Source organism: Mytilus californianus, unplaced genomic scaffold (assembly GCF_021869535.1).
Source record: "Mytilus californianus isolate M0D057914Y unplaced genomic scaffold, xbMytCali1.0.p SCAF_4, whole genome shotgun sequence".
Classification (NCBI taxonomy): domain Eukaryota; kingdom Metazoa; phylum Mollusca; class Bivalvia; order Mytilida; family Mytilidae; genus Mytilus; species Mytilus californianus.
Genome location: NW_026262690.1, coordinates 36987019 through 37012575, shown reverse-complemented (window position 1 = coordinate 37012575; position 25557 = coordinate 36987019). Strand labels below are relative to the sequence as shown.

Below are 25557 nucleotides of genomic sequence, written 5' to 3'. Positions count from 1 at the left end.
TGTAATGACATAAGTCAGGGAGTCCTTTAGTATATTCAAAAGTTTTTTAGTTACTTATCACAATTGGTAAATTTCCCCTAGATTTCCTGTAAAACTAATGGTATTGAAGGCAAGACAAATGTGTCGTATCCCAGCAGAAACATACCAAGTAATTATACAAAGCTCTCTATTGCTGAAGCTGGAACAGCTGGACAATTCGTTATTTGTATTATATGAAGAATTTGTATTGTCTTATGTATCCGATGATGTCAAACATACCAAATTGAAAGTTGGGTGACTCTATAAAAAAGCGTCATTTTTAATGTGAAAAGTTCACACAATATTTCCATTCAAAACTAAGAGGAAATCACATTTTTCATTTCTTTGAAACTGCTTTGCCAATGTAAATTAATCTTGGAAGGGTAAAAATGTATGATGTGTTCTCTATATGAATCTGCCCAAAGGATAACAAAGCCATCCAAATCTAAATTTATAATAAGTTATCTTTTCTTGATTGGGGGTTGGCAAATGACCTTTGATTTACATATATACTGATGTTAGGAACACTTATGGCTGTTCTCTTTTAAACCTTTTTCTCAATGAGTTCTGACATGATCCTTTATTTTTGTAGACCATAGAAAGCAGATTAAAAGTGACACTGCCTGATAACTTGCCAGAAACATTACGTGATGGAGTACTTTTATGTCAGTTGGCCAATAGTATACGACCTAGATCTGTAACCAGTATACATGTTCCATCACCTGCTGTGGTATGTTCAGCAACAGTTAGAAAGAAATAATAATGTCTTCAATTTAGAGGACGGTACAAGACAGAGACAACTTAAAAAAAAGACATAAGCCAAGCATACAATTAAAATAAAAACACAATTAGGTTTATGAAGCTAATTAAGGGAATGAATGGACTTTATCAAAGTACAAAAACTTGCCCTATTTATTATTATATATCCCCTTTTCACAGGAGGTGGGCTATACTGGTTTACCTCTGTTCGTCAAGCTGCCTGTCTGTGTGTCTGTCTGGCAATAACATATATCTATCACATTTTTCTCAGCAGCTACATGTGACACCATGTTTCATTTGTTTATGCCATGCATCCCTTTTCCACAGGAGGAGGGGTATACTGGGTTACCACTGTTCGTCAAGCTTCAAACTGCCTGTCTGTGTGTCTGTCTGGCAGTAACACATATTTGTCACATTTTTCTCAGCAGCTACAAGTAATAGCTTTTTGATATCATATGAAAACATGTTTCATTTGGTTATGCCATGCTGTATTACATGTTTTCGAATCCTTTGATGTTCTACTTCCTGTTATGGGATATGTAGATATGTGAAATTTTGTTCACATTTTTCTTAGCAGCTACAAGTCGTACCTTCTTAATATAAGAGGGGTTAATATTATGGAACAATAGCTCACAGTTCATTTTGTTTGGTATTACACCAAATGTTTCAATACAATACTGAATTAAAAAATAGTGATTTTAGACAAACTTCAGCTAATAATGCCTTTATGTTGAGAAAACACAAGTTAATAAAATTCATCAACATAATGAATGCTAATTTTTTGCAGCCAAAACTCACACTGGCAAAATGTCGGAAAAATGTTGAAAATTTCTTAGAAGCCTGTCGAAAACTAGGAGTTCATAGGGTAAGTATTGTGAGAGGACCATCATCACACTCTTATATTCATATTTATATTTATATAAAGTCAAATTTAAGAAAAAAAACATAGCATATTTATTTTATACTGTATTTTAGTTATACAACACAAGGATACATAGTGCATGTAGGACTGAATATGCACTTCTTTTGTATAGAACAGTGGCAGCTTGATTTTATCATAATATTTCCTTAATTTTATAGAATATTTTTTTGTTTTCTTATTCTTTTATGGTTTTAGTTTTTGTTGCAGAACTTATCTTATCAACAGCAGAAAAGATAGAAACAATCGTGAACATGGCTAATTGTCGCACAGTGTTAGGTTATCCAAAGCATGAATGTTTAGTATTTTATTTGATAATATCAATTATTCACAGCATGAATCATAATCAACCTTTGAAAATCATTAAACTAAATCTTAATCAATTTGGTTTTAAAGATCTTAATGCCATTTGGGACTCTTGACCGATGGACGTTGTACAACCTTTCTCTTGTGACATCAGAATTTTATGGGAATGACTATGATATCCTTTATAAATTGGGGACAATTATCAATAAAGTGTAGGATATTTGTGTACTTTTTTTGTATTTTCAAAGGTTGAAATTTAAAAGCATGCAGATATTCAAATGTCAAACCTTTCTTTTTTCTTTAAAATATGGAATTTAATGACAATAGAATACTTCTATGAGAATTAAATTGGGTTCAAGTTAACTACTAATTGAAAGGTGTGACTGTTTATTGCTTCAGCATGCTTGTGGTTACAGGGAAACATGTAGCTAAAATAATCCTAGCTTAAACATCACAGAATATATGGGACTGTACACTGTATAGAGCACATCACATATACTAAACTGAATGATTTAATATAATTCATAGTGGCTAATATAATATATTCTAAATTCTAAATTAAAAAGATTATTCCTCTTGTTTTTGGTAAAATAATTCAATAATCTGGTTTTTTTTTTCCATTTTTATTCTCATTCTTTTATAATGCAAACAAATAAATGAAATGAAAACTACTTTGTAAAACATTGATTTATTATAGAAATGTACCTTGTTAGGTGCACTGTTGTGATGGAGATGATCAAATTTTAACAGTAAAAAAAAAAACATTAACAAAAACTGATTTAAAATGACTGATAAGGTTTGTGTTCAGTAACCTCTTCCCCACACTTGTAGAGCTTTATATGCACGGTTTACTAACACAATATCCCTCTATTGCAGGACAACCTCTGTGCATGTGAGGATATTGTGGAGAATTTACGACCAGGTCGGGTCGCCTTAACTGTGCAACAATTAGCCATGTGTCGCAGAATAACAACAACAGATTATTATATCTCCTATTTCTGTATCTTTATATTTTGTACTGCCTTTGCCCTTTTATGTCTTTATAGAGTTTGAAAACTGAACAAATTGTCATGTATATCCATTTTTGTTTTTAAAAAAAATTCAAGGAATATGCTATACTGTGAACCATGATTTTTTTTATGAAGGACCTGTTTAAATGCATTTATCAGAATTGATATTTAATCTTTTGCTAATTGAAATAGGATAACTTGAAATTCTTGTAGGTATGATAATTTATGTTAAGCATTTGTGAAAAAGATCTGCAGAGAATATTAACATGTTTTGAAATATTTTGATATTATTAATGACATTGTCTGATGCAAGACAAATCCTGATGATTTTTTTGGGATACATTTTTCTATTAGAATTTTTCCCATGAAAGCATAATTTCATTTTGGTTTCATTAACCTTGTTCCCCCAAAAAGACTTTACAGCATGTAGATAAAAACAAAATGCACTTTCTGTGCGAGTATCTGTTTTGGTGAGGGTTCTCTTTATTATATCAGTGCAGCAGTGCAGATTTTGTGTTTTTCAGGCATCATACTGAATTTTATGACTATGACCCATAATTTAAAATGTTACACATAAATAGCAGAGTTTTATTGAAGAACATATGTTCAACATATAATTCTGCAAATTAGATATACTAACAAATTCATTTGATTTTAAGTGCCAGGTTCAGTTTACACAATAAACCACAAGCCCGTTGGGCCAGTAAGATTTTCCAAAAAAGAGGTCTCACTAGCCATGTAAGTTTGAAGACATTTTATGAAAGATTGATTTCCAGGCTTGTAAATAGATATAAGAAGATGTGGTTTGAGTGCCAATGAGACAACTCTCCATCCAAGTCACAATTTGCAAAAGTAAACCATTATATGTCAAAGTACGGCCTTCAACACGGAGCCTTGGCTCACACCAAACAGTAAGCTATAAAGGGCCCCAAAAATGACTAGTGTAAAACCATTTAAACAGGAAAACCAACGGTCTAATCTATATAAAAAATGAGAAACAAGAAACACTTATGAACCACATCAACAAACAACAACCACTGAACATCAGGTTCCTGACTTAAAACAGGTTGTAAGTCAAAAAGTTTTTCCATGCTTTTTGTTCTCCTTTTACTCCTCCCTCCACTAGGCTCCTCTCCTTCTGCATTTTATTTTTTACAAAAATATGTCCTATTCTTGGTAAAATGTCCAGTAGACTACAAAATGCCATAAAATAAATATAACACTATGAATTTGGTTCAGCCATAAATTATATCTTGAACATGAACAAGTACAATAAAATGGGTTTTCCATAAATATAACTCCAGTACCTTACATGGTATTAGAACCAAACTTGGATATATGGTAACATAAAAGGTTAGGTAGATTCCTTTTGATTTTAAGCTCAATACTTCCAAGGTCAAGATCACAGTTACTAAAAATGGAGTGAATTTGTGAACCATAGGGACATTATGATAAAGTGACAGAAGATATCTATCTTATATAGCATTGAAATAAAAAGAATTAACATACAAACAACAACATTACATGAATGGACTAAATCCTTACCGTACTTACCCTCTGCTGGGGAGGAAAACGTTTTTATTATACCAATAAGCTATTGCTTGCTACAGTAAAGTTTGTGATGTTGGTTTTTGTCAGCTTGCTCACTAAGGTTCTTTAAATTATAATTGAAAGTTGTTGTATTACGGTTTTGAATATAGCTTTAGATACTAATACATTTTAATTTTTAGAGATACCATTGTGCAGAAACTCTTTTATTCAAAATTACTTTAAATGCAGACAAATGGTGTAAAATATTACCGGTAGTGATCAATCTGAACAAAATTGATTGATGATAAAATTATGTTTTTTTATAAAAATGTTTATAGTTAATGAATGACTTGTAATTCCAAGAACATTTAATGAATATTGAGTATTCCCCCAAGATTATATGATATTAATGGGCAGATAAAAATGTATGGTTTGGACAGTATTCAGACTTTATACAGTATCTATTGTATCAAAAGCTTGTTAGTATTAGAAACTAAAGTAATAAACATTAGATAGCTTCAGTTGTTTACAGGCAGATACCTTTTTATAATTAATTTGTTGACATTGATATGCAAGGTGATTTCATATTTGTTATAATTTATTATAGAAGTTTAGATATGTTTTATACATTAATCTGCTGATATTTCATTATGTATGTTTCATCCTATATAGCATAGATTAAATTTGGTATGCAAGGAAACAGTAGCAATAATTGGAGCCAGTATTTTACTCTTGTCTATCATCTGTTTTAAATCAAATATGTTTCTTTTCAGTGACTTCAGTCAGATTTAACAGAATCATGTGAAATTTCAAAATGTTGTTAGGGACCACTATCAAAACATGTGTTATAAATTCAAACCTAACTTTTTTTCAAAATTTATCTATACAGAGATAAGGAGAAGATAACCAGATGTTTGTTTTCTTCTTATTAGGTTTCAATAAAATCATTTGCTATTTTCACGATGCTAAGAAACTACTAAATACAGATTGAGTTGGAATTTGACACATTTAAGAATTGTTTTTCCCAGAGTCCAACAATTATCTGCAAAGTAAATAAAATTGATTTTGTGGTACATGACCTTCCATGTGCTCATTATTTCCCAATCACAGGTATGGGTAAGGCCTCTGTGTTTAAAGATGCATTCTTCTTTCATTTCATGATTTTCTTGTGTTAAGTAATAGTTTGAGATGCATTCCAGTCCAATCTATATAAAGTGCAGGGCAGGTTAACTATTTTGTTTTATGTAGAACTTATAAATTGTAGTATGCATCATCATGTCAGACTATAAGGGGCAAGCTTTATCTTTCAATCAGATTCACATTCTGTAATGGTAGGATAGCTATCAGTCATTGATTTAATGTTTATATTGTTGGCATCCCTCAGATATTTGTTAGATCCTCCCAGTGTTTTTATTTAAAGCTTAGAATCTCCTTATAAAGATCAGTCTTATGAACGAGAGGTTATATCTTCCACTTCATGACAGAATTATTTTCGACACTGATATTAATGTCCTCTTTAATAAATAAAGTTACTCCTATTACAACCTTGAGTTAGATTCCCTGAAAATGAAAGTTGGAAACCTTTTTGTTTTCAGGAGATAGCAAGATAGTAACAATTGATAATTTTATTTTCATTCTACTTATTTTTAAGTTAGTGTAGGGCTGATGTATACCTGAGCTAGCTCTCTAAAGCTTATTACTTTTGAGATTTGGGAAGTTTACACTATGTTCTTCAGGATTAAAAAATCCAGTAAATTAGGCTTATCAACTTACTGTATTTTATGTAGGTATGATTGGAATGCATCTTTTTAAAACTATGTTTCTTTTAAAGTGCTCCATGGAGAAGTGTTGTAAAATTGATAACTGTACCACCTCATTAATGATGCTTTAATGTAAAAGTCTTTCATTTAATATTTATTATTTAATTTTCCTGTGATAATTGTGTACATGAGAAATTTAGTAGGGGTTATTTCCCATAGATTGGTCACAAAAAATTATGTATATTTATTGTATAATATAAGCTACGTGTAATAACTGTGATATATTGCTGATTTATGTTGTTATTATCTTGTTGATGTTGTTAAAAATTAAAGATTTCTTGTTCCATGAAAGCTAATTTATATCTCATATGAAAATAGTAAGCAAAAATATATATATATATATATATATGTTGGAAGAGCTCGCATTGAGTGATATGTTTCAATAACAAATAACTCAGCAGCTCCATGACTGTCAACTGGTGTAAACATTTTTGCTAGAACATTTACAAAAGGATTCAGTAGATTTAAAAAAGAATTGTATTATAAAGGCACTTAGTTGTTATGACAGATCATTGATTGTGTCTGTCAAAGTAATTTACAGCTTTCTAGATGCATTTGTATGGGCACTTGTCTATTTTTGAAGACTATATTTTGACCTTTAGATATGTTCTGAATCTTTTTTGTATCCTTAGGTTGCCCTTTCTTTGATATATCTCACATCTTTTTACATTTATAGGTTAGATTTATTTGTTATAGAAACAATTTAGGACATTGAGCCAGTAACAATCTATCAGTTAGAATTTATAAGTCTGTTAAACGTTTCTTTCTTCTTTGTTTCTTGAGTGTATGTTTTTACCAATGGTAGAATTCCCTATCAATGGATCTTTGGTGTTTTTGTGTATGATTTTACCAATGGTAGAATTCCATATCAATGGATCTTTGGTGTTTTTGTGTATGTTTTTACCAATGGTAGAATTCCCTATCAATGGATCTTTGGTGTTTTTGTGTATGTTTTTACCAATGGTAGAATTCCCTATCAATGGATCTTTGGTGTTTTTGTGTATGATTTTACCAATGGTAGAATTCCCTATCAATGGATCTTTGGTGTTTTTGTGTATGTTTTTACCAATGGTAGAATTCCCTATCAATGGATCTTTGGTGTTTTTGTGTATGTTTTTACCAATGGTAGAATTCCCTATCAATGGATCTTTGGTGTTTTTGTGTATGATTTTACCAATGGTAGAATTCCCTATCAATAGATCTTTGGTGTTTTTGTGTATGATTTTACCAATGGTAGAATTCCCTATCAATGGATCTTTGGTGTTTTTGTGACAGTGCATGTGAAGCAGTTGACCCAACTTAAATTCTCATATGCTCTGTTTGTTTTCCAATGTCCATTTTTGCATCATTTGTTGTCACAGGGTGTATTAATGTAAGGTGTAATGAATTTGAAATTTGAGAACAGAGAAATCTTCACAATATTGTAGTGTAAACAACAACTGACGATTGAAGCAAGAGTTTTACTAGTCTGCTGCTGAAACCACAAGTTTGTTTATTTTGAACCTAATTGTATCAGGGATGACTTTGTGGCACAAACAAGAGTTTCATTACCTGCTACCTATTTTCATCAGTATACTTTCAATTTAAATTAATTTCCATGCACTGTGTTTTAATTCCTCAAACTATAATATTTGGTATTTTATTTATGCATATTACTTAGGTAATCTGTTTATATTCCTGAACTGTCAAATTAGTTAATTATCTCAATAATTGATATAAGTAGTCCAGCATAAACAAGCCCTCATGACTCCATGATCTCAGAGAAAAAATGAAGAAAAATTGTGTCCAAGGAAAATTGAGGATTTTAGACAAGAAAGCTTCTTTCTGTGCCAATGAAGCGGTTGTATTGAAATATAGCCAACAGTTAAGGAAGTGATTTATCTGTGGCAGATTCAAGATTTTCAAAAGGTTTGGGAGAGAAAGGGGAGTTACTGCTTTTGGTACTTAGACAATAGATAATGTGGTATATATTTTTTAGATTAATTTCTTATTGGAGAATTCTCAAATATGTCACAGCTTCAACCAATCTCATAATTTGCCTTCTGACAGTTGAGGAATCTCTGGACTAGAGAGTTGAAAAAATGCTCTGAAATTAGATAATGAAGTGTTTGTGTATTTCAGGAACAAATATGTGGTGCTCAAGATATCTTAGAAGAAAAGGGTGTTACAAGGCTTGCTGTGACTACATCTGCTCTTATTGCTGTCTCAACTAATCCCAGGTCTTCAGCTGTATGAAACTACTAAAACATAATGTTACCAAAGACTTGAGAGCTAGTAGCATGTGACTACAGATCCTGCTGTTTGACAAAGGACAATTGTCTGGATCATGCCACTTAACAGACCAACTACAACTAATGCTTTTTTAGACTTCAGTAACTATAACAGGGTGATACCTATAGTCCTATACTATTAATGAAGGGTTCAGAAAACATATCTGTTGTAGAATTTGTAAATTATTGTTCTCCTTATAACTGAATTATTAGTTTTATTGTGACTAGAAAGTGTGGTGAACTACTTATCAATAAAAAGGAGTAATGTTATAATGAATAAAAAATTAAAATTAAATTATAAAAAAGATGTAATATTGTATCATGATATCTTTAGAAACTGTGATCACTAGAAATCATCAGTAACAAGGCTTGAAAAATCAGGCACAACATGCAATTATTCATTAAATGAAAATTTTTCATTGTAATCTTTTTCTGTTCTTAGTACATAATTGACATCTCTGAAATATGTTTTTTAAATTGAGACCATGAAAATATTTTCCATTGTAATATTTTTCAAATTGTTAGAAAAGTAGTCTATTGTGTATGATTTTTAAGATGCAAGAATACTTACTATATCCATTTTGTAAATTTCTTATGTCTGCTTTGGATTGTCATGATTTCTATCAAGTTCCTGAATATTTTCAAGCCTTGTAATAATTCAGTTGTTAATAATAAATCATTATTAAACCATATCATTTTTATATCTTGTACAATATATATAATATCAAATATACTAGAATAGGCTAGGGCTAATTAAGAAAATAGTGCAAGGATTTTAAAGCACGTCTGTCATGAAATGAATTATAATCTAGTAAGTAAGAATATTTACTTGCATATATTCTTATTGGTCTGCTATAAGCTTAAAACTGCTATTCAGAATTTATATCCGCATCATTCTCGTTACTAAGCAGGAATTGTTATAATTATATGTCAATTTGCATTATGTGTTAACCTGTTCATGACAAAAATATCATTTGTTGCTAATCTGTATGAACATTTTTTTTTCTTCAAATCTCCAGTAAGTACTTTTGATATCATGTTATGTAAATTAATGTTTCATTTACATATACTGATTGGCTTAAAATGGAAGCCTTCTTTGATGAGAAAAATTATTCCAAGAAACTTCTGGTCTTTCATGTCTTTGTGTCGCTGTCTCATTGATATCTCCTTTTTACTTACGATTAAATACGAGAACCAGTAGATATATACAATCATTCACCAATCATATATATATATAGTAAACTTTGTGGATAGAATCAGCAGTATCATCAGCATTAAAGCAAATCATGCAAGTAATTTATTTGATTGATTTATACCTTGATTTAATGCTCAGATGTCTTGATCATGTTGGTTTAAGTTTGTTCCTTTCCCAGATAATATAAATAGAGATGTACTATCACCTACAGTTCTGTTGGGAATCAGATGTAGACATTTTACATTTTTTTTTTTCCTTTATTAGAAGTATACGTCATTTATATTACAGACATTTTAAAATAAACCTTTTTTTAGCTTTTCCTTCTTGCACCAAAATTACTTGGATGTTAGACTGTTTTTGTTTTTATTAAATTTATGAATTGAATGAAATTCCAACAATCTTTTTTATCATTTAATTGTTATGTTACCAAAAATATTGCCAAAATATGAGGGTGTTATTTTGTATTGATTTTTGCATTATGGAGTAATTTAAAGGTGTTAAATATACAATGCAATTGACAGGCCTGATTACTGAACATGGTTGAAGTTGAATGTTACTTGCAGTAACAAAGGACAGAATCTACTCATGGATGCTGATCCAATGATGTAATTTGAAACTCTGACGTTTTTTTTCTGTCTTTGAACATGTAAAATTAGGTAAAGGAATTTTGTTATAAAATGTACAAGACATAATTTGAATGATAGACTACATTTCTACTCTTATAATGACTTGCCACAGAGCTATGATTATTTTTTCTCTCCATTTTGATAGTTTACTATTTTGTAGTTTACAAATATCCCAGTTTAAACTAGTAAATGACACAGAGTCTCCTGTGATTTCTGAATGTTAAACTGGTGAGAAAAAGAATGACAAGCCTCATCAGAAACCTTTTCTTATTCTCTTTCCTGTATTAGATTCTTAATCCCTGTTTTAACATAGGCAACACAATTCAATATAAATTACTTGAAAAATCAAGGCAAATACCATAATCTCAGCAATTCCAGAATTGTATATGTGAATCTTTTCCTACGCCAGAAGTTTCTGGTTAAATAATCAAAACTGGTACAGATCAATTTCGGGATAAAAATTTTCGTGGTAAGAAAAGGTTAATACAGATACGATTTAGATAGAGGTCGAATTAAATTGGAAAGTTGCTCAAAATAAGAGATGAATTTTAGATTATACATATAAATGATTGTTAATTACTTACTATAACAGAAAATTGGTATTGTGTTTTTTTGTAGCTTTTTGCTAGAAATTGCACTTTTTGCACAGGGTCTTGATCCAATCCAATTATCCACCCACACCTCCCATCTATCAATGCCATTTTGCTGCTGGTGCAATTTCATTTCAGTACTACTTTTAAGTTGCATAGGCTTGGATATATTTTTTTTAAAAGGGAAATTACTTGTTCAAATGTTCATAGATTTTGAAAAAGTGTATGTTAAATTGCATTGATAGAAAAAAACATCATTTCTTTTCCATCATATCAAATACAATTCATATAATACTGTAAATTCAGAAACTATTGTGAGGTTTTTATTAATGCGAAAAATGAGACTACTTATGTATCGTAATAATAAGAAGTCGCATTCTGGTATCTGATACATATATCTGTATGAACAGTAGCTTTGCCGAAAATTGCAATAATTAAACTCGCATTTTTGTTCATTCTTCAAAAATCACAATAATAAATGCACACAATAGTTTCTGAATTTACAGTATGTAGAAAAACTGCAATTTGGGGTTTGATTTTGTTATTTTGTTCATTTTATTGTTTAGTCTGTGACAAATGTCATAGAATGCAAGACATAGGGATACTTATCCAGTGACGGCATAAACTATTTGTAGTAAGCTTAATATGTCAGAAGGTAGTAGAATTGGATTATCAATATGTTTTATACAGATGCCTTATGGTTTGAAATGTTCCTTGTCCTTGACCTCATTTTCATGATTCAGTGAGTGCTTAAAATTCTATATAGCTTTTCTATCACTTGATTTTTATGCCCCAGCCATAGCGGAGGGGGCATTAAGTTTTACCCTTGTCCGTCTGTACGTACGTACGTCCCAAAATTGGTTTCCGTTCTCTTAACTTGAGTTTGCCTCAACCAAATGTTATGATACTTATACACAATGCTTATTACCACAAAACACAGGTCAAGTTTGAATTTTGGTGGGGTCACTTTAACCATTCTCGAGTTATGCCCCTTTATAAATGGAAAAATTACAAAATTTTAGTTTCCGTTCTGTAACTTAAGTTTGCCGCAACCAAGCAGTATGAAACCTCTACAAAATACATATTACCACAAAACTCAGATCAAGTACAAATTTGGGTAGCGTCACTTTTATCGTTCTTGAGTTATGTCCCTTTATAATGTTGTATGCAAGCGGGGGCATTATCTATGTCCATGGGGACACATTCTCCATTTATTTATTTATTATGGCTAAAAGTACAACTTTATTTGGAATATAGCATCAATGCAACTCCTGCATGTCCATCATATAGAGTTAAACTGACCTGGACCCAATTTTCGTGGTTCAGTGATCGAGGTTTAGCATTTGTGATCAGGTCTGTTTGTTCCATAATATTGAGTAATAATTCAAGTATATTCCACATATTTAATGATTGCAAGGTTTACATGTCACTCTGACAGGATTCATTTGACCTTGACCTCATTTTTATGGATCATTGATATGAAATTAATGTGAGACCTGTAGTATGACCTTTATCTAAAGATTTTCTACATAAAATTCAATCATAATCAGTAGGCAGGCGGGACATTTTAGTGTCTGCACTCTTTTGTTTATGTTGGGAGGGTTGATAAATTGTTACTTTTTTCCTTTTTTTACTAGCAATGTCTCCTGCTGTGCACTTTTATTTTTATTTTTTTTTTAATATATTATGTCTGCTTCTTTGTTGATCTTCCTAATTAACTGTGATATATAATTCAGACAAAACCATTCAGTGTCATATAGCTTTTTATTCATGTAGACTCATATGTGTTAAGACATATAAAAGTGTACATATATGTATAAATTATTTGTTTTTAAGTATGCTTTATTTAGAAAAAATATAAAACATATAAATGCCTTTTGCACATAAAAACTTGTGTCATTTCTTATCTTTTCATGCCGACTTTCATTTTAATCTGTTACCCTTTACCCTTTAACAGGTAGATTTTTTGCTTAGGAAGTAAATTTTGAAAGAAGTCAGCCCAGGTGATGCTAAAGGATGTTAAAAGGAGTCTCAAGGAAATGTCTACACAGTGTTAATTACACTTCTTCTAAAGCTGTATTCAGTATATAAAATTGTTTGTGGAGTACATTGAAACACCAAGTTTTTTTTCTGTGCCAAGATGAAGATTGCCTTAGCCAGTTTTGGCACAACTTTTTAGCTGTTTTGCGACTATAATATGAATTCCTTCAAGACATCTACACTTTGGTTTCTAGACTTATCTTTTGGACCTTAAACAGTTACTGTATTATTATCAAACTTGCCCTAAGAAACCCTATTAAAGTGCAGGTCAACGCTTAAAGTAGATATTAATAGACTGAAATGGGAGCACAAGTCTAGCCTTTCCAAAACTTTGTTTGATAAAGCTTCATGAGAAAAAAAGGATCCCTATTAATTTTAAAGTCAAAAGGTCTTTTACACAGCAGAAATTGGTAAAATGAAAGTGATCCTAAATTTGGCTACCCAGATGATATCTTTTGTTGAACCATATGTCCAACCTTCTACAAACATATACTGAAAATGCTATTTTATAATTTTAAATAGTGTTTTTTGGGTCAGGTTATGGTCACATATAATGCATAAAAGGGATAACTGGAGTTTAAAACAAATAGTGAAACAGACCTCACTAACCACCAATAACCTACTGCTCTGTAAAATAAAACTAACTTAGAAACAAGGACAAAAAAACAATGAATAACACATTTCTAGATGGCATGAACTTGTACGGGTACACAATATGTTGGAGTTTGTGATTAGGTCAGTTTATGGGGAACCACTAGTGGTAAGTCGATGATATTTGGTATGCAAATTTATTGGAGGATATACAATACAATGCAATACAATATTTTTATTGTCAATCAAGGACGCCCTAAGAGAGCAGTATAATTACAAATAATTTATTACAATGATTATTATTAATTCTTAATGATATATAGCCCCACCCCCTCATCATGGTTCATTGACTTTGAAAATTTTACATAGTTTACAAGTCAATGTTTGTGTTTAGGTTTGTTGAAAGGAATGGACTTATGATAAGTCTATGGTATTTGGTATGCAGTTGTATTAGCATTGGCACATCTCATTTCCATGGAGATTGTTTTGCCATGTACCTTCAGTCATGGTTCATTGACTTTGAATATTTGCATAACTTACATGGTAAAGTATTGCTATTTTAATTTCAACATTTGCATTATCAAAATAACAAATAGGCGAGACATATCTCTGTGTTAACAGTTTATTAGGTGAATTATCTATTTCCACTTACTTTTCCTTACTTTATGTGTTTTTACTCTTATCCATACAATTTTACAATAACTGCAATTCGTATGTGCTACCATATACTCTTATTTTTCAAAACTCTACAAAGATATGGATGGATTAAGCCACAGCAGTTGGGGATGATGGACCTACTCTTCGTTTTTGAGCGATAGGGTTTAAGTAACATTTCCAATATTTAAACTAATTTTTCCGTAATTTATGCATACAATATTAGAGTAACTTTAGTCTACTAGTTCAAATATTAAGGCCACAGTAGCAATTATTAGACAACATTTTCGTTTCCGGGCATCTTTTGAACAAAATGTCAAATCGTCTACAAATATAGCTTGCAAATACCCCTTGAAAAGAACATGACCCATATTGGTTTTGAGATCAGTAGGACGAAGGTCAATGTTGCAGTCCCTACATAAAGACTGAAACTTTGGGGAAAGATTCGTCTCCAGGCAATATCATTTGAGTCATAAATCAGTTCTTCACCATTCTTTGGTGGAAGTACGTTTTGCCGGTCACTTTGTCAGCAGCAATTTAATGACTGCTCAAAATTTTGGTTTGCATCATTTGAAAAAGTTGTCAGCCGATTTTGAGACATAAGAGACATAAAGCTTTATTTAGAGTCGGTATGTGCAAATACAAGTATAAAACATAAGCCCTGAAGAGCTTTTAAAACCGACAGAGCAACAAATAAAACAAAACATACATATCAAGTCATGCACACATAAATTAAACATTTAAAGCAAGAGTTCATATAATGCTGAGTTCACACGTAATTCGAATTCGATTCGCATTAACTAATTCGAATTAGTTTAATTCGCATTCGAAACGTTTTACGTCCTAACGTCAATTCTAATTCGAATTGCAATGCGCGTCAAATTCACTTTACTGTCCTAACGACGTTAACTTTTAATTCGTATTAACAAAAACGTATTTCTTATGCGAATTGGATAATTCGAATTAGCCAATTCGAATCAATTCGAATTAAAAAAGAAGAGTGTGTGAATGCGATTAGCGAATTCGATTCGCATTCGATTCGAATTCAATTCGAATTAAATGTACGTGTGAACGAGGCATCAGTATATAAACATGCAGCACAAAAGTTCTTAAAAGCATCTTACAAGTTAAGCACACACTGAAACATGCACTTGTGAGATAAAAGCACAAAAGCAAAAATAAAATGGTTTGCACATTAAAAGCATATATAGATTAGTTAAGTTACTAAAACTAGCACAAAGCAGCAGAAGCACTATAGTAAAGAAAATAAAATAAAATTGCCATGCTGAAAATAAAGCATTAAACCAAAATAATGAACAGAAATTAACTGGTTTTGCAGGCAAAACATTGGCATGAGCTGCCAGACCAAGAATTTATCAAGTTCTTGAATTGATTTAAAGATGATTGCTTACGTAGCACATCTGGCAGCTCATTCCAAAGCTTAGCACCTGCATACCTTAAAGATTGTAGGCCGTATGCAGTTGTTCTTACATGTGGTAGGTCGGCTGTATTCTGGTATCTGAAAGAGTAAGTGTTTTCCTTTAAGTGTATTAAATCATGGAGATAAACAGGACAGTCTTTATTAATAATTTTGAAAACTTCAATAGCCAATGATCGCATTCTTCTTATTTTTAAAGATGGTAATTTTGATTTGCAGAGTAGATCTTCATAACTTGCTGAATAGTCTTCATATATAAACCTTAGTGCTCTCTCTTGAATTTTCTCTATCTTTTTTGTATTAACCTTCCCACAAAAGTGCCAAACTAGTGAGCAGTAATTAAAGTTGGACATTATGAAAGAATAATATATTGTTAATTTTCCGAGTTCAGTCAGGTGTTTTCCTATTCTTTTTAATACATTTAACTGTGTGGATGCTTTTTTACATATTATAGAGACATGTTCATTGAAATTTAGTTTAAAATCTTTTGTTACGCCTAGAAGTTTAACGTTATCTTCACATTCTATTTCATTACCTTCTAATTTAAATTTTAGGTTTTTGTCTTTAGTTTTTTTACCTACAGCTATTGCTTGAAATTTTTCTGGATTTGCTTTCATTTTATTTATTGAGAACCAATTTATCAAAATTTTGCTTTCATCTTCTAGAGTATTAATTAATTTATCTAAATCTTTATCTGCGTATGAAAGGGTGTTGTCATCTGCATAATTATAGAGTTCACGTTTATGAATAAAAAAGAAAATGTCATTTAAAAAGATATTAAATAATGTTGGCCCTAATATCGACCCTTGTGGCACCCCTTTAAACATTGTTTGCCAGTAGCTTGAATTAGTACCTACTTTAACACACTGTTTTCTATTAGTTAAATAGCTTTCCAAAGTTTAGTCTTACATCACACACAAAAAATTGATACCCGACACAAAACCTGTTCTGCTACTACTAATTTATAAAGATCGCAATGCTTTTTATGCACAACGTTCTGGCATATTATTTTATTTTAAAAGCATTGTCTTTAATGACCTTTTACCGCTCTGGCAATTCTTCCCCACGTTTTGATCTATTTGTTAAGTTTATCTATCTTTCAGTATTTTACTGTTGATACCCAAAATTGTCATTTTGTCTTGCCCGCGAATTCTGTCGCAGAAAGCGAGACATGGGGTGGTGATCCGGCGAAGGCGGCGTTAGATAATTACTAAAAAGCTTAATATTTAAGAAGGTAGAAGGCCTGGATGCTTCATACTTTGTATATAGATGCGTTATGATATGAAGTTTCCGTCTATTATATGTCCATTGTCCTTGACCTCATTTTCATGGTTCAGTAACTACTTGAAAAAAAGTTGATTTTGTAATGTTAATTTTTCTCTTATGAGAAATAGGATAACTATATTTGGTATGTGCGTACCTTGCAGGGTCCTCCTGCCTGTCAGACAGTTTTCACTTTACCTCACCTCATTTCATGGATTAGTGAACAAGGTTAAGTTTTCGTGGTCAACTCCATATCAGTCGGATACTATAAGCAATAGGTCTACTATATTTGATGTATGGAATGAGTGTAAGGTGTACATGTCCAACTGAAAAGGTATCATCTGACCTAGACCTTATTTTCATGCTTCATTGGTCAAGGTTACCTGTAGTAAAACCTTATTTTTAAGACTTTCAATATAACACCAATGGTCCTTTAAGCAGGCGAGACATTTCAGTGTGTGCACTCTTGTTCATATTGTTTGTGTTCAAAATGTTGAATTGTCTTTACGTTTGATATGATTGCTTTTGTTGTCCTTATGTTAACCGTAGGGAATAATTAATTTTACATGTGAACTGTTTGTTGTTAGCACGTCGATTATATGTACCTATCCTAGACCTAATATAGTATGGTGGTCGGTATCGGTATTTTTTCAGTCCAGTTTCATCTTCAAAACTGATATCTTTGTTTTCAGTACACAACCGACTGAAATATCATTGCTGAATTAACAAAGGATAGCAAGTTTTAGCCCACAAAAATATTTGAGTGTACCTGCCTTATATTATAATGTTCTTGAATGGTGTCCATATACATAACATTTTTCAATATTAATATTATCAGTCATTTCATTTATCTCTTCGCTCCTGCTAATGGATCAAGTTAATGTGCAATTTTCCTTATTTTACTACTGGCCTGAATGCTCTTAAATGCGTATTCGGTACACTTATAATATATTTATTGTTGTTCAGATTGTCAGAAGCTAGCACCGCTTTGTCGTCAATTTCATTTTCTTTAATGTCACATTGACACAATTTGCAGGCCATCATCTTTTTGTACCATTTTTCCCTCTGTGTCACTTAATTTGTGGTAAATACATCTATACTGAATCCAATAGTTTTGTATGTGGAACAGAATGTTAAGGTGGGGCGCGCAATGTTTGCATCCATAAACGCAACACAGAGGAGTACGTCGGAAATTTTTTTTCTGCAGTTATTCTGAACTTGAAACATAATGTCATATCAATTATTTGTTTCCCCATCATTATATTTCTGGAACGTTTTGCCTTTTTTAGTACTTAATACTGTTTCTAGCTGTGCTTTTTTTCATCCTTTCAGTTTATCATCATACATAAGTGGCATCCATTATGCATTTGTGAGTATTGCTATCTCTGTTACAAACCTTATTGACTTTTCTATCTATTGATAGTTTAAAATTTTATTGATCTCTGTTCTTTAAATTGAAAGCTGTATATTTTTTTTTTTAATTATCAGTTACTTTTTTAGTATATAATATATATAATTACCACGTCAGATGGAAATGCTCCCTCCATAACAAATTTGATCCCTGAAAAATCAATTCGATCTTGGCTGCGTCTGCTACCATGACAACCCCCCCCCCCCCCCCCCCCCCCCTTCCCTCCCAAATTTGCATGTTTATGTTTACATTAATCCTTCTTTTTTGTGGCTCAAGATTTTGTTTCATGGCTTTATCATTATTTTGTTGGTAGTCATTGATAATTTTTCTGTTCGCTTGGTATGTTTTGAGAGGCACTGGTCAGCATCCATTGCGTTTCAACTGATTGAACAAAATTAACCAACATTTGATGCTTATAGATTTGGTGGATGGAGCTGACCGTCGCGGTAGTTTCTGCTGTCACTGATTTCCACATTCTCAACAGTATAGGTTGCTGTAACTCAAAAGGGGGCATACAGCTAATCTATAAATTAACATGTTTCTCTCGACTTACAAAGATACCATGATAGTTCTAGATGATGGTGTATGTAGTGGACTATTATAATGTCCACTTGGGCCCATATCCAAGTGAAGATGAAAATAACACTTTATATAAATTTCGTGTGTCCGGAGCGCTTTTCTTGACCTTCATCAGGAACGCTCAAACCCATACATTGGAATACCATGGACATATTGATGTGTATAAACATTAGGAGCCAAATGACCAATATATAGGACATAACAAAAATAGTTAAATTCATCTAAGGTCAACATTGTCTGAGGAGTTGGAAAATTGGTTTCCTAGTAATTTCCTAATTTAAAAACGGAGGAATTTTAAGAAAATAAGTTATAAATCATGTCAGTACCGAAGCACTAATTCTTTAGCTGATGATACCCGAGGGAACTAACAGTCAACTGTACGAGTTATTATGCTGTCAAACGATTTTTAAACAAACCAAATTTGTATACTTCTTGCAGAAAAACTAATAGTTTGCCGGTCCTACGTAGTCTATTATTTTCTCTTTATGCTTAATGCTAGGTTGAACATAATATGTGGACTCAAAATAAATATTGTAAAAACTAGCCTTATAAAAGAGAGATGTTCTTGATGTACTGACCTTAAAACATACTTATTTATAGAACACCGAAATTTATGCTTTTAAGCTATTTTCTTTCTCATCAACAATCTGTATATTTAGAGTTTTTTCTTCAATCCTCAAATACTTTTCAATGCATGGTTTCAGTTCTATAAGATTAATGTTGAGGGCACGGTTCTTCTAATTTGCACAACATTTATTACTAATGTGAAATTGACGGGATTCAATTTTATACGTTTTCATTAAAAAAATATGACATGACAAAATAAATATTGATTTTTTATGAAACAATGGAGAAAACTGTGTTAAAATATGCATTCAAATTTTGCATGGCTGAGAATTTCTCCGATTTGTGTAAATTGTGCTCTCAGATTTGTAAATAAACTGCCTAGGCCAATAAATATCGAATCAAGACACAACATAGGTTATAGGAATCACCAAAATATTATTACACCAAATAGATGTACTTTATTCAACGGTAAGTTCAACATTTATATGTGCCTATTCTTTCTCCTTTCAGCAGCGCCATATCTTATTAGACTGATTTTTTTTATGTTGTATATAGGTAACAGTTGTTGTCCTATGAATATTTATTCTTAACACCATATGTCTTTAGGGATTTAGGAAAATCAAACTACACATCTCAGCACATATTGTAATGAGCTGGTCCATTGACGAGGCAATAAGTTAACAGCCGTTAAGGAGACTACCATCTCGGGAAAGATGGAGGGAGAGGATTTTTTTTTGTGACATAATTTTCATTTTCACCTGTTGTTAGGCTGGCTTATATATTCCACATTTCATAGCTGCGCGAGTTTTTTTTTAATATTTTTTGTACACAATTATTTCCTGCCTTTTATTAGTGGCATATATTCAGTTTCGTCTTCTAACATTTGAAAGCCAGGGATCCATAAATACGTAGAAACGTTAGGGCTATATGAACAAAGTCACTGACTAAAAAGAATAGCCATCTAATATAAATTATCCCAAATGGGGTTGGAACCTCAGTTTTTTTAATTAGTACATGTAATTTCTTTATTGATCAACGTTGAATTTTAGAGAAAAAAAATGATGTTATAAATCATGCCTGTACCGAAGCACTGACTTCTGAGCTGATGATACCCTTAGGGACTAACAGTCCACAAACAGTGGTATCGACTAAGTGGTTTTAACACTTTATAGATTTCGTGCCTGTGTACTTTTAAAACTTCATCAGGAACGCTCAATCTCCAAACCTTTGAAAGCCAGGGATGTATAAACACGTAGAAACGTTAGGAACTATATGACCAAAATAACATGAAAAGAATAGCCAATGTCATATTACGTCAACTTTGCCTTAAGGAGGTGGAATCTTAGTTTCTAGTAATTTCTTCATTCATCCACGGGGAATTTTAGAAAAATATATTTTAAATCATGTCAGGACCAAGGCACTAACTACTTGAGCTGATTTACCCCGGCAATAAAGAGTCCAACAGCAGCGGAATCGATACAGTGCTGGTAAATATGGTTATTTTGTATTTACATTGTATCATAGATCAAATTTATTTGTTCAGTGTATGTTCACTGGTGTTAATATGTCTTTTGATTGAGTTAATCTATTTCAATTGATATTTTATAGTGTGTCTTTCTATGTTGTGATGTTACACTATTGTTTCAGATAAGGGTGAAGGTTTGGTACCATTAAAACGTTTAAACCCGCTGCAATTGTTTGCACCTGTCCTAAGTCAGGAATCTGATGTTCAGTAGTTGTCGGTTTGTTGATGTGGTTCATAAGTGTTTCTCGTTTCTCGTTTTTTATATAGATTAGACCGTTGGTTTTCCCGTTTGAATGGTTTTACACTAGTAATTTTTGGGGCCCTTTATAGCTTGCTGTTCAGTGTGAGCCAAGGCTCCGTGTTGAAGACCGTACTTTGACCTATAATGGTTTACTTTTATAACTTTTGACTTGGATGGAGAGTTGTCTCATTGGCACTCATACCACATCTTCTTATATCTATTTACCATACTTCCTCTACTGACGAATAGACGTCCACAAGATCGAAGCTCTCAAGTCGTCAGAAGTCGACAGTATACTGACTCACTGTTTCACTCTTTGGTAAAGGAAACGGTTCTCTTGAATCCACCTGTAGAAATTGAAGAGTGTTCTTAGACATTGAACTTTCTCATTTCAGTTAAAAACTATTCTCTACGAACACCTGACACACCAAATGTGGAATATGATCAGCTGGTTTCCGGTTTAAAGGACGGTAGTATGGTACTTATAGATGTCCGAGATGCATATGAACTAGACAAATTCGGAAGATTTCATCAAAACGCAATAAATGTACCACGTAAGTAGTTGACAGCATATATATAACAGTTGTCTTTAAAATACGTTTTCCCCCTTCCCCCTAAAAATAATCAACTGGTAAACGCTGTGGGTATTTTTACTTATTGGTATGTATCTACACATTTTTCCGTTTATACTCAATTTTCGTACACTGTAAAGCAATGGCGGAAAGAACTGCATGCGCTTACACATACAAAAATATTCTGTGCACTGACTAAAGTTTACACTTATATTAAGTTTGTTTATAGCAGTACCTACTTTATACATTTAGGACATAGTTTGATACAGAAAAGTTAACACCGTATTGATATCACTATTTGGATTCTTTAACACAACGCATTAATTGTTGCTTGCTTAAAATCCTGTGGTAAAAAGTACAGGCATATTCAGTATTCTCACTTCTATTTTAAAATTAATAGATGATAATTATAAACTAACCGTTTACAAAACTTTGAATTTTTCGAAATTCTTAAGATCTGCTTCTCAAGGAAAAGATTACCTTAGCTGTATTTGACATAACCTTTCGGAATTTTGGGTACACAATTTGAATCCTGGTATCTATGATGAGTTTATTAACAACCACTGGGTCGATGCCGCTACTGGTGGAGGTTTCCTCCCCGAGGGTTTCACAAGCCCAGTAGTCAGCACTTCTGTGGAGACATGAATTATCATTGGTATGGTCATAATTATAAGTTAACCATGTACAAAACGTTTTCGAAATTCTAAAGATTTTCTACCCCAGGAATAGATTAAATTAGCTGTAAGGGATCGGTCAAACAATTTGTGATGGTGACCGTAAAACATATGTAGTTTCGATTTTACTCGTTCTTTACTCTATTGGAGCAGATTTCGGTAAGGTACAAACCCCCTGTTAATGAATTCCGTATTGTGTGAAAATGTATGAGTATAACGCTTTAATTGAGATATGTTGACAATTGGAAAGTTGAAATCATCATGTTTGTCTAGATTCTATAGTTTGAACTCGTCCATCTGTGTCAATATCGAGGAAAAGATCAAAATATGAAACATACGTTTTCGTTTCGGTAGTGACCTTAATTTCGAGTTAACTGGAATGTATAAGATGCTACTGCTAGCACTCACTGAAATGTGGGTTATTGAATGACAGAAACGTCATCAATATTTCTGAAAGCGCATGTGAAAATCTGCTGGACATGAGTACTTAAAAATGGCTAGTGGGAGTGCATAATTAGTACCCATTGGAATATCGAATGCCCGTTGAAATACTAATCCATCAAACTCAACAAATATGTTGTCCATAAAAAAGATCCATCATTTTGATAGTACCATCTTCGGTGTATTTGTTGTTGAAATCAATGTCATTTTTTAGTAAGTAAGATTTTACTTGACCTAAAACAAGGAAGGAATTTGTATCTACGAATACATTTTTTGAGACCCTGTTTAATGAGACGATTAGTCGATCTTTGAATTGAGTATGGGGGAGAAGTAATGTTAAGCGTAGAAAATTCAAAGGTTTTGATATAACTGTAAAATTGTATAGATTTTAATTAGTGATTTTGGAGTAGATCTTGAAAATTGTTAACAATCCACAACTGATTGACACCGCTGGTTGAATGTACCTCAACACAATATTTTTGAAGGACATCTTTTACTGTAGAATAATGGGAACTGTAGAAAGATATTTTGTCGAACATCTTGACATGCCGGCCATATATCGTTCTCTATAGATATTCTTATGAAGTTTAGGTATCCAGTATTAAGACGGGAGATTTTCTTCGTCCATTTTTATGTTAATACCAAGGGAAAGTAGAACGGATTTGTGATTTTCTAAAATCTCCTCTTTCGTGAAAATGTGCATAGGGTAAATTTGCGATTCCAAATAATAATTTTGTTTATAAAAACAATATTGCATGAGGCTTTGTACCCTTGAACAAAATAGTTTGTCACGAAGAGAAGAGAAAGGATCCACAACCTCGAGCTTCTTGAATGGCTTAGACACCTTTGTGTTCATTGTTTATTTTGAATGCACGTCTGAATGCATGACTGATCGAACAACTTTGGTACATGCAGATAGAGTGTCCAGATTAGGTTCATCTAGCTCGCGTTTTATATATGTTCTGGCATAGTTGTCAATGGTAACCACCAGTACCTTGGAGTTCTTCTTCCATGCAGTTGACGGGCTGGGGAATTCGTTGTGTCGAACCTTTGGCTAACAACTCTATCAGTTGTTTATTGTTAACAATGCATGCCAATGTCTCAAGTTATAACATAACCGACTTTATTCGATGAACAAGAACAATCGGGATGGTGAGGTTGAACATCCTTGAGGACAAAGGTTGTGGTTGAAAATCTTGGTGTACGTTTATGATATGACAGGTGTAGTTTTATCTTTGAAGAAATCAGGTATAGTTTCGTGCACAGATTTTTATTAAAAATGTATCCCTAATATCAATAGCGCCAAAAATCTTATTAGCGAATTCCAATAAAAAAAAACGTTTTCCATCATCTGCATGTGGTGTAGTTGTCATGGGTTGGAATAGTCTTTAGTTAGCTTTGTCAATAATTATTGCATCCCATCTGTACTTAGCAAGATTTGTATCAATAACTTTCCAAAGGTTTTTGAACAGAGGATAACAAAATCCATAGACACGATGTGAACTGCAGGTTTGGGGATAACATGGGCTGCTCTTGGCTCGGGGTTCCATCCTAATTTAATCGTTGGGCTCTATGCTCCACATTATGGGCTACTTTGAAGAATGTTTTAGGGCACCGGGTTCCACGAATAGGATTCGCAGCTTCAATGATAGGGGTTCGAGGTGCGTCAGTAAGGATCCCGGCTCCTAAGGAACTGTGAAGCATGTGTTATTACCCCAGCAGGTGGTGTATATTTTCGATGATCATGACTTCTATTGCGTCAAACAGATGTGTTAAATAATTCTAATTTGTCGATATCACTACTCCTTGGACTAGACAAAATATATATATTTAAAATTGGATACAGCGCAGTATTTATATGTTTTGACTTCCCATTTTTTTTTCTCCTTGATGAAAGAAAACATCAAATTCGGAATATTTTACTTTGTTGATTAATTTTGCAGTTGACCAATTAGCAGAAACATTCAATATGTCACCCGAGCATTTTAAAGTTTTATATGGATATGATTTACCGGAACTGGAAGACAATATAGTGTTTGTTTGTCGTAGTGGTGAACGAAGCAGTAGTGCTGTGGAAATGGCGATAGAATACGGGTATGAAAAGTAAGTAGTACGTACAATAATTGTCTTGTTTTGTTTCCAGAAGTAAACTGAGTCACCGAACTATATTGTATAAGAACTGAAGAGCGAGACCATGATATCTGACAAGCAAACGTCTTCAGAATTATAGATTGATATCACTGTTTAATTTTTGAATTCAAGGAAAAACTAAAATAAAATTGCCAAAATAGAATTGTTTTTAGATGTTGCCGTTTATGTTTAAAAATGAGCAAGTCTTACCCAAACCGGGTATTTTCTACAAAATGTTTTTCAAAGAGTTGGTAACGTGCGTTATAACTTAATTATTGGTTGTTGACTACCCAGTTTACGAGCTTCGGTCTTGGCTTGGAAATTACATTGAATCGAGACTGTCCTCTTTTATTTTCTTCATAAAAAAACCCACTCCCACCACGTCCGG

The 25557-nt window shown here is 32.4% G+C and overlaps 2 protein-coding genes across 11 annotated transcripts in view; both read left to right on the top strand.

Moving 5' to 3' along the window:
- Positions 1-12933, top strand: part of LOC127698258 (DISP complex protein LRCH3-like) — an 81098-nt gene extending 68165 nt beyond the window's left edge. For 9 of the 10 annotated variants that reach the window (XM_052201632.1, XM_052201631.1, XM_052201627.1 and 6 more), the window contains 3 exons: positions 611-748; positions 1565-1642; positions 2879-6653. In XM_052201632.1, coding sequence (XP_052057592.1) covers positions 611-748; positions 1565-1642; positions 2879-3055 — 393 coding nt within the window. In that variant the 3' untranslated portion in view covers positions 3056-6653. Of the gene's footprint in view, positions 1-610; positions 749-1564; positions 1643-2878; positions 6654-8483 lie in introns of those variants that run through there. The other variant, XM_052201625.1, reaches the window with a different exon arrangement.
- Positions 8689-25146, top strand: LOC127736915 (rhodanese domain-containing protein CG4456-like). The gene is made up of 3 exons (XM_052247480.1): positions 8689-8734; positions 21748-21906; positions 24983-25146. The coding sequence occupies exons 1-3, from the start codon at positions 8689-8691 to the stop codon at positions 25144-25146; spliced, it is 369 nt and encodes a 122-aa protein (XP_052103440.1).
- Positions 25147-25557: the final 411 nt, after the last annotated feature.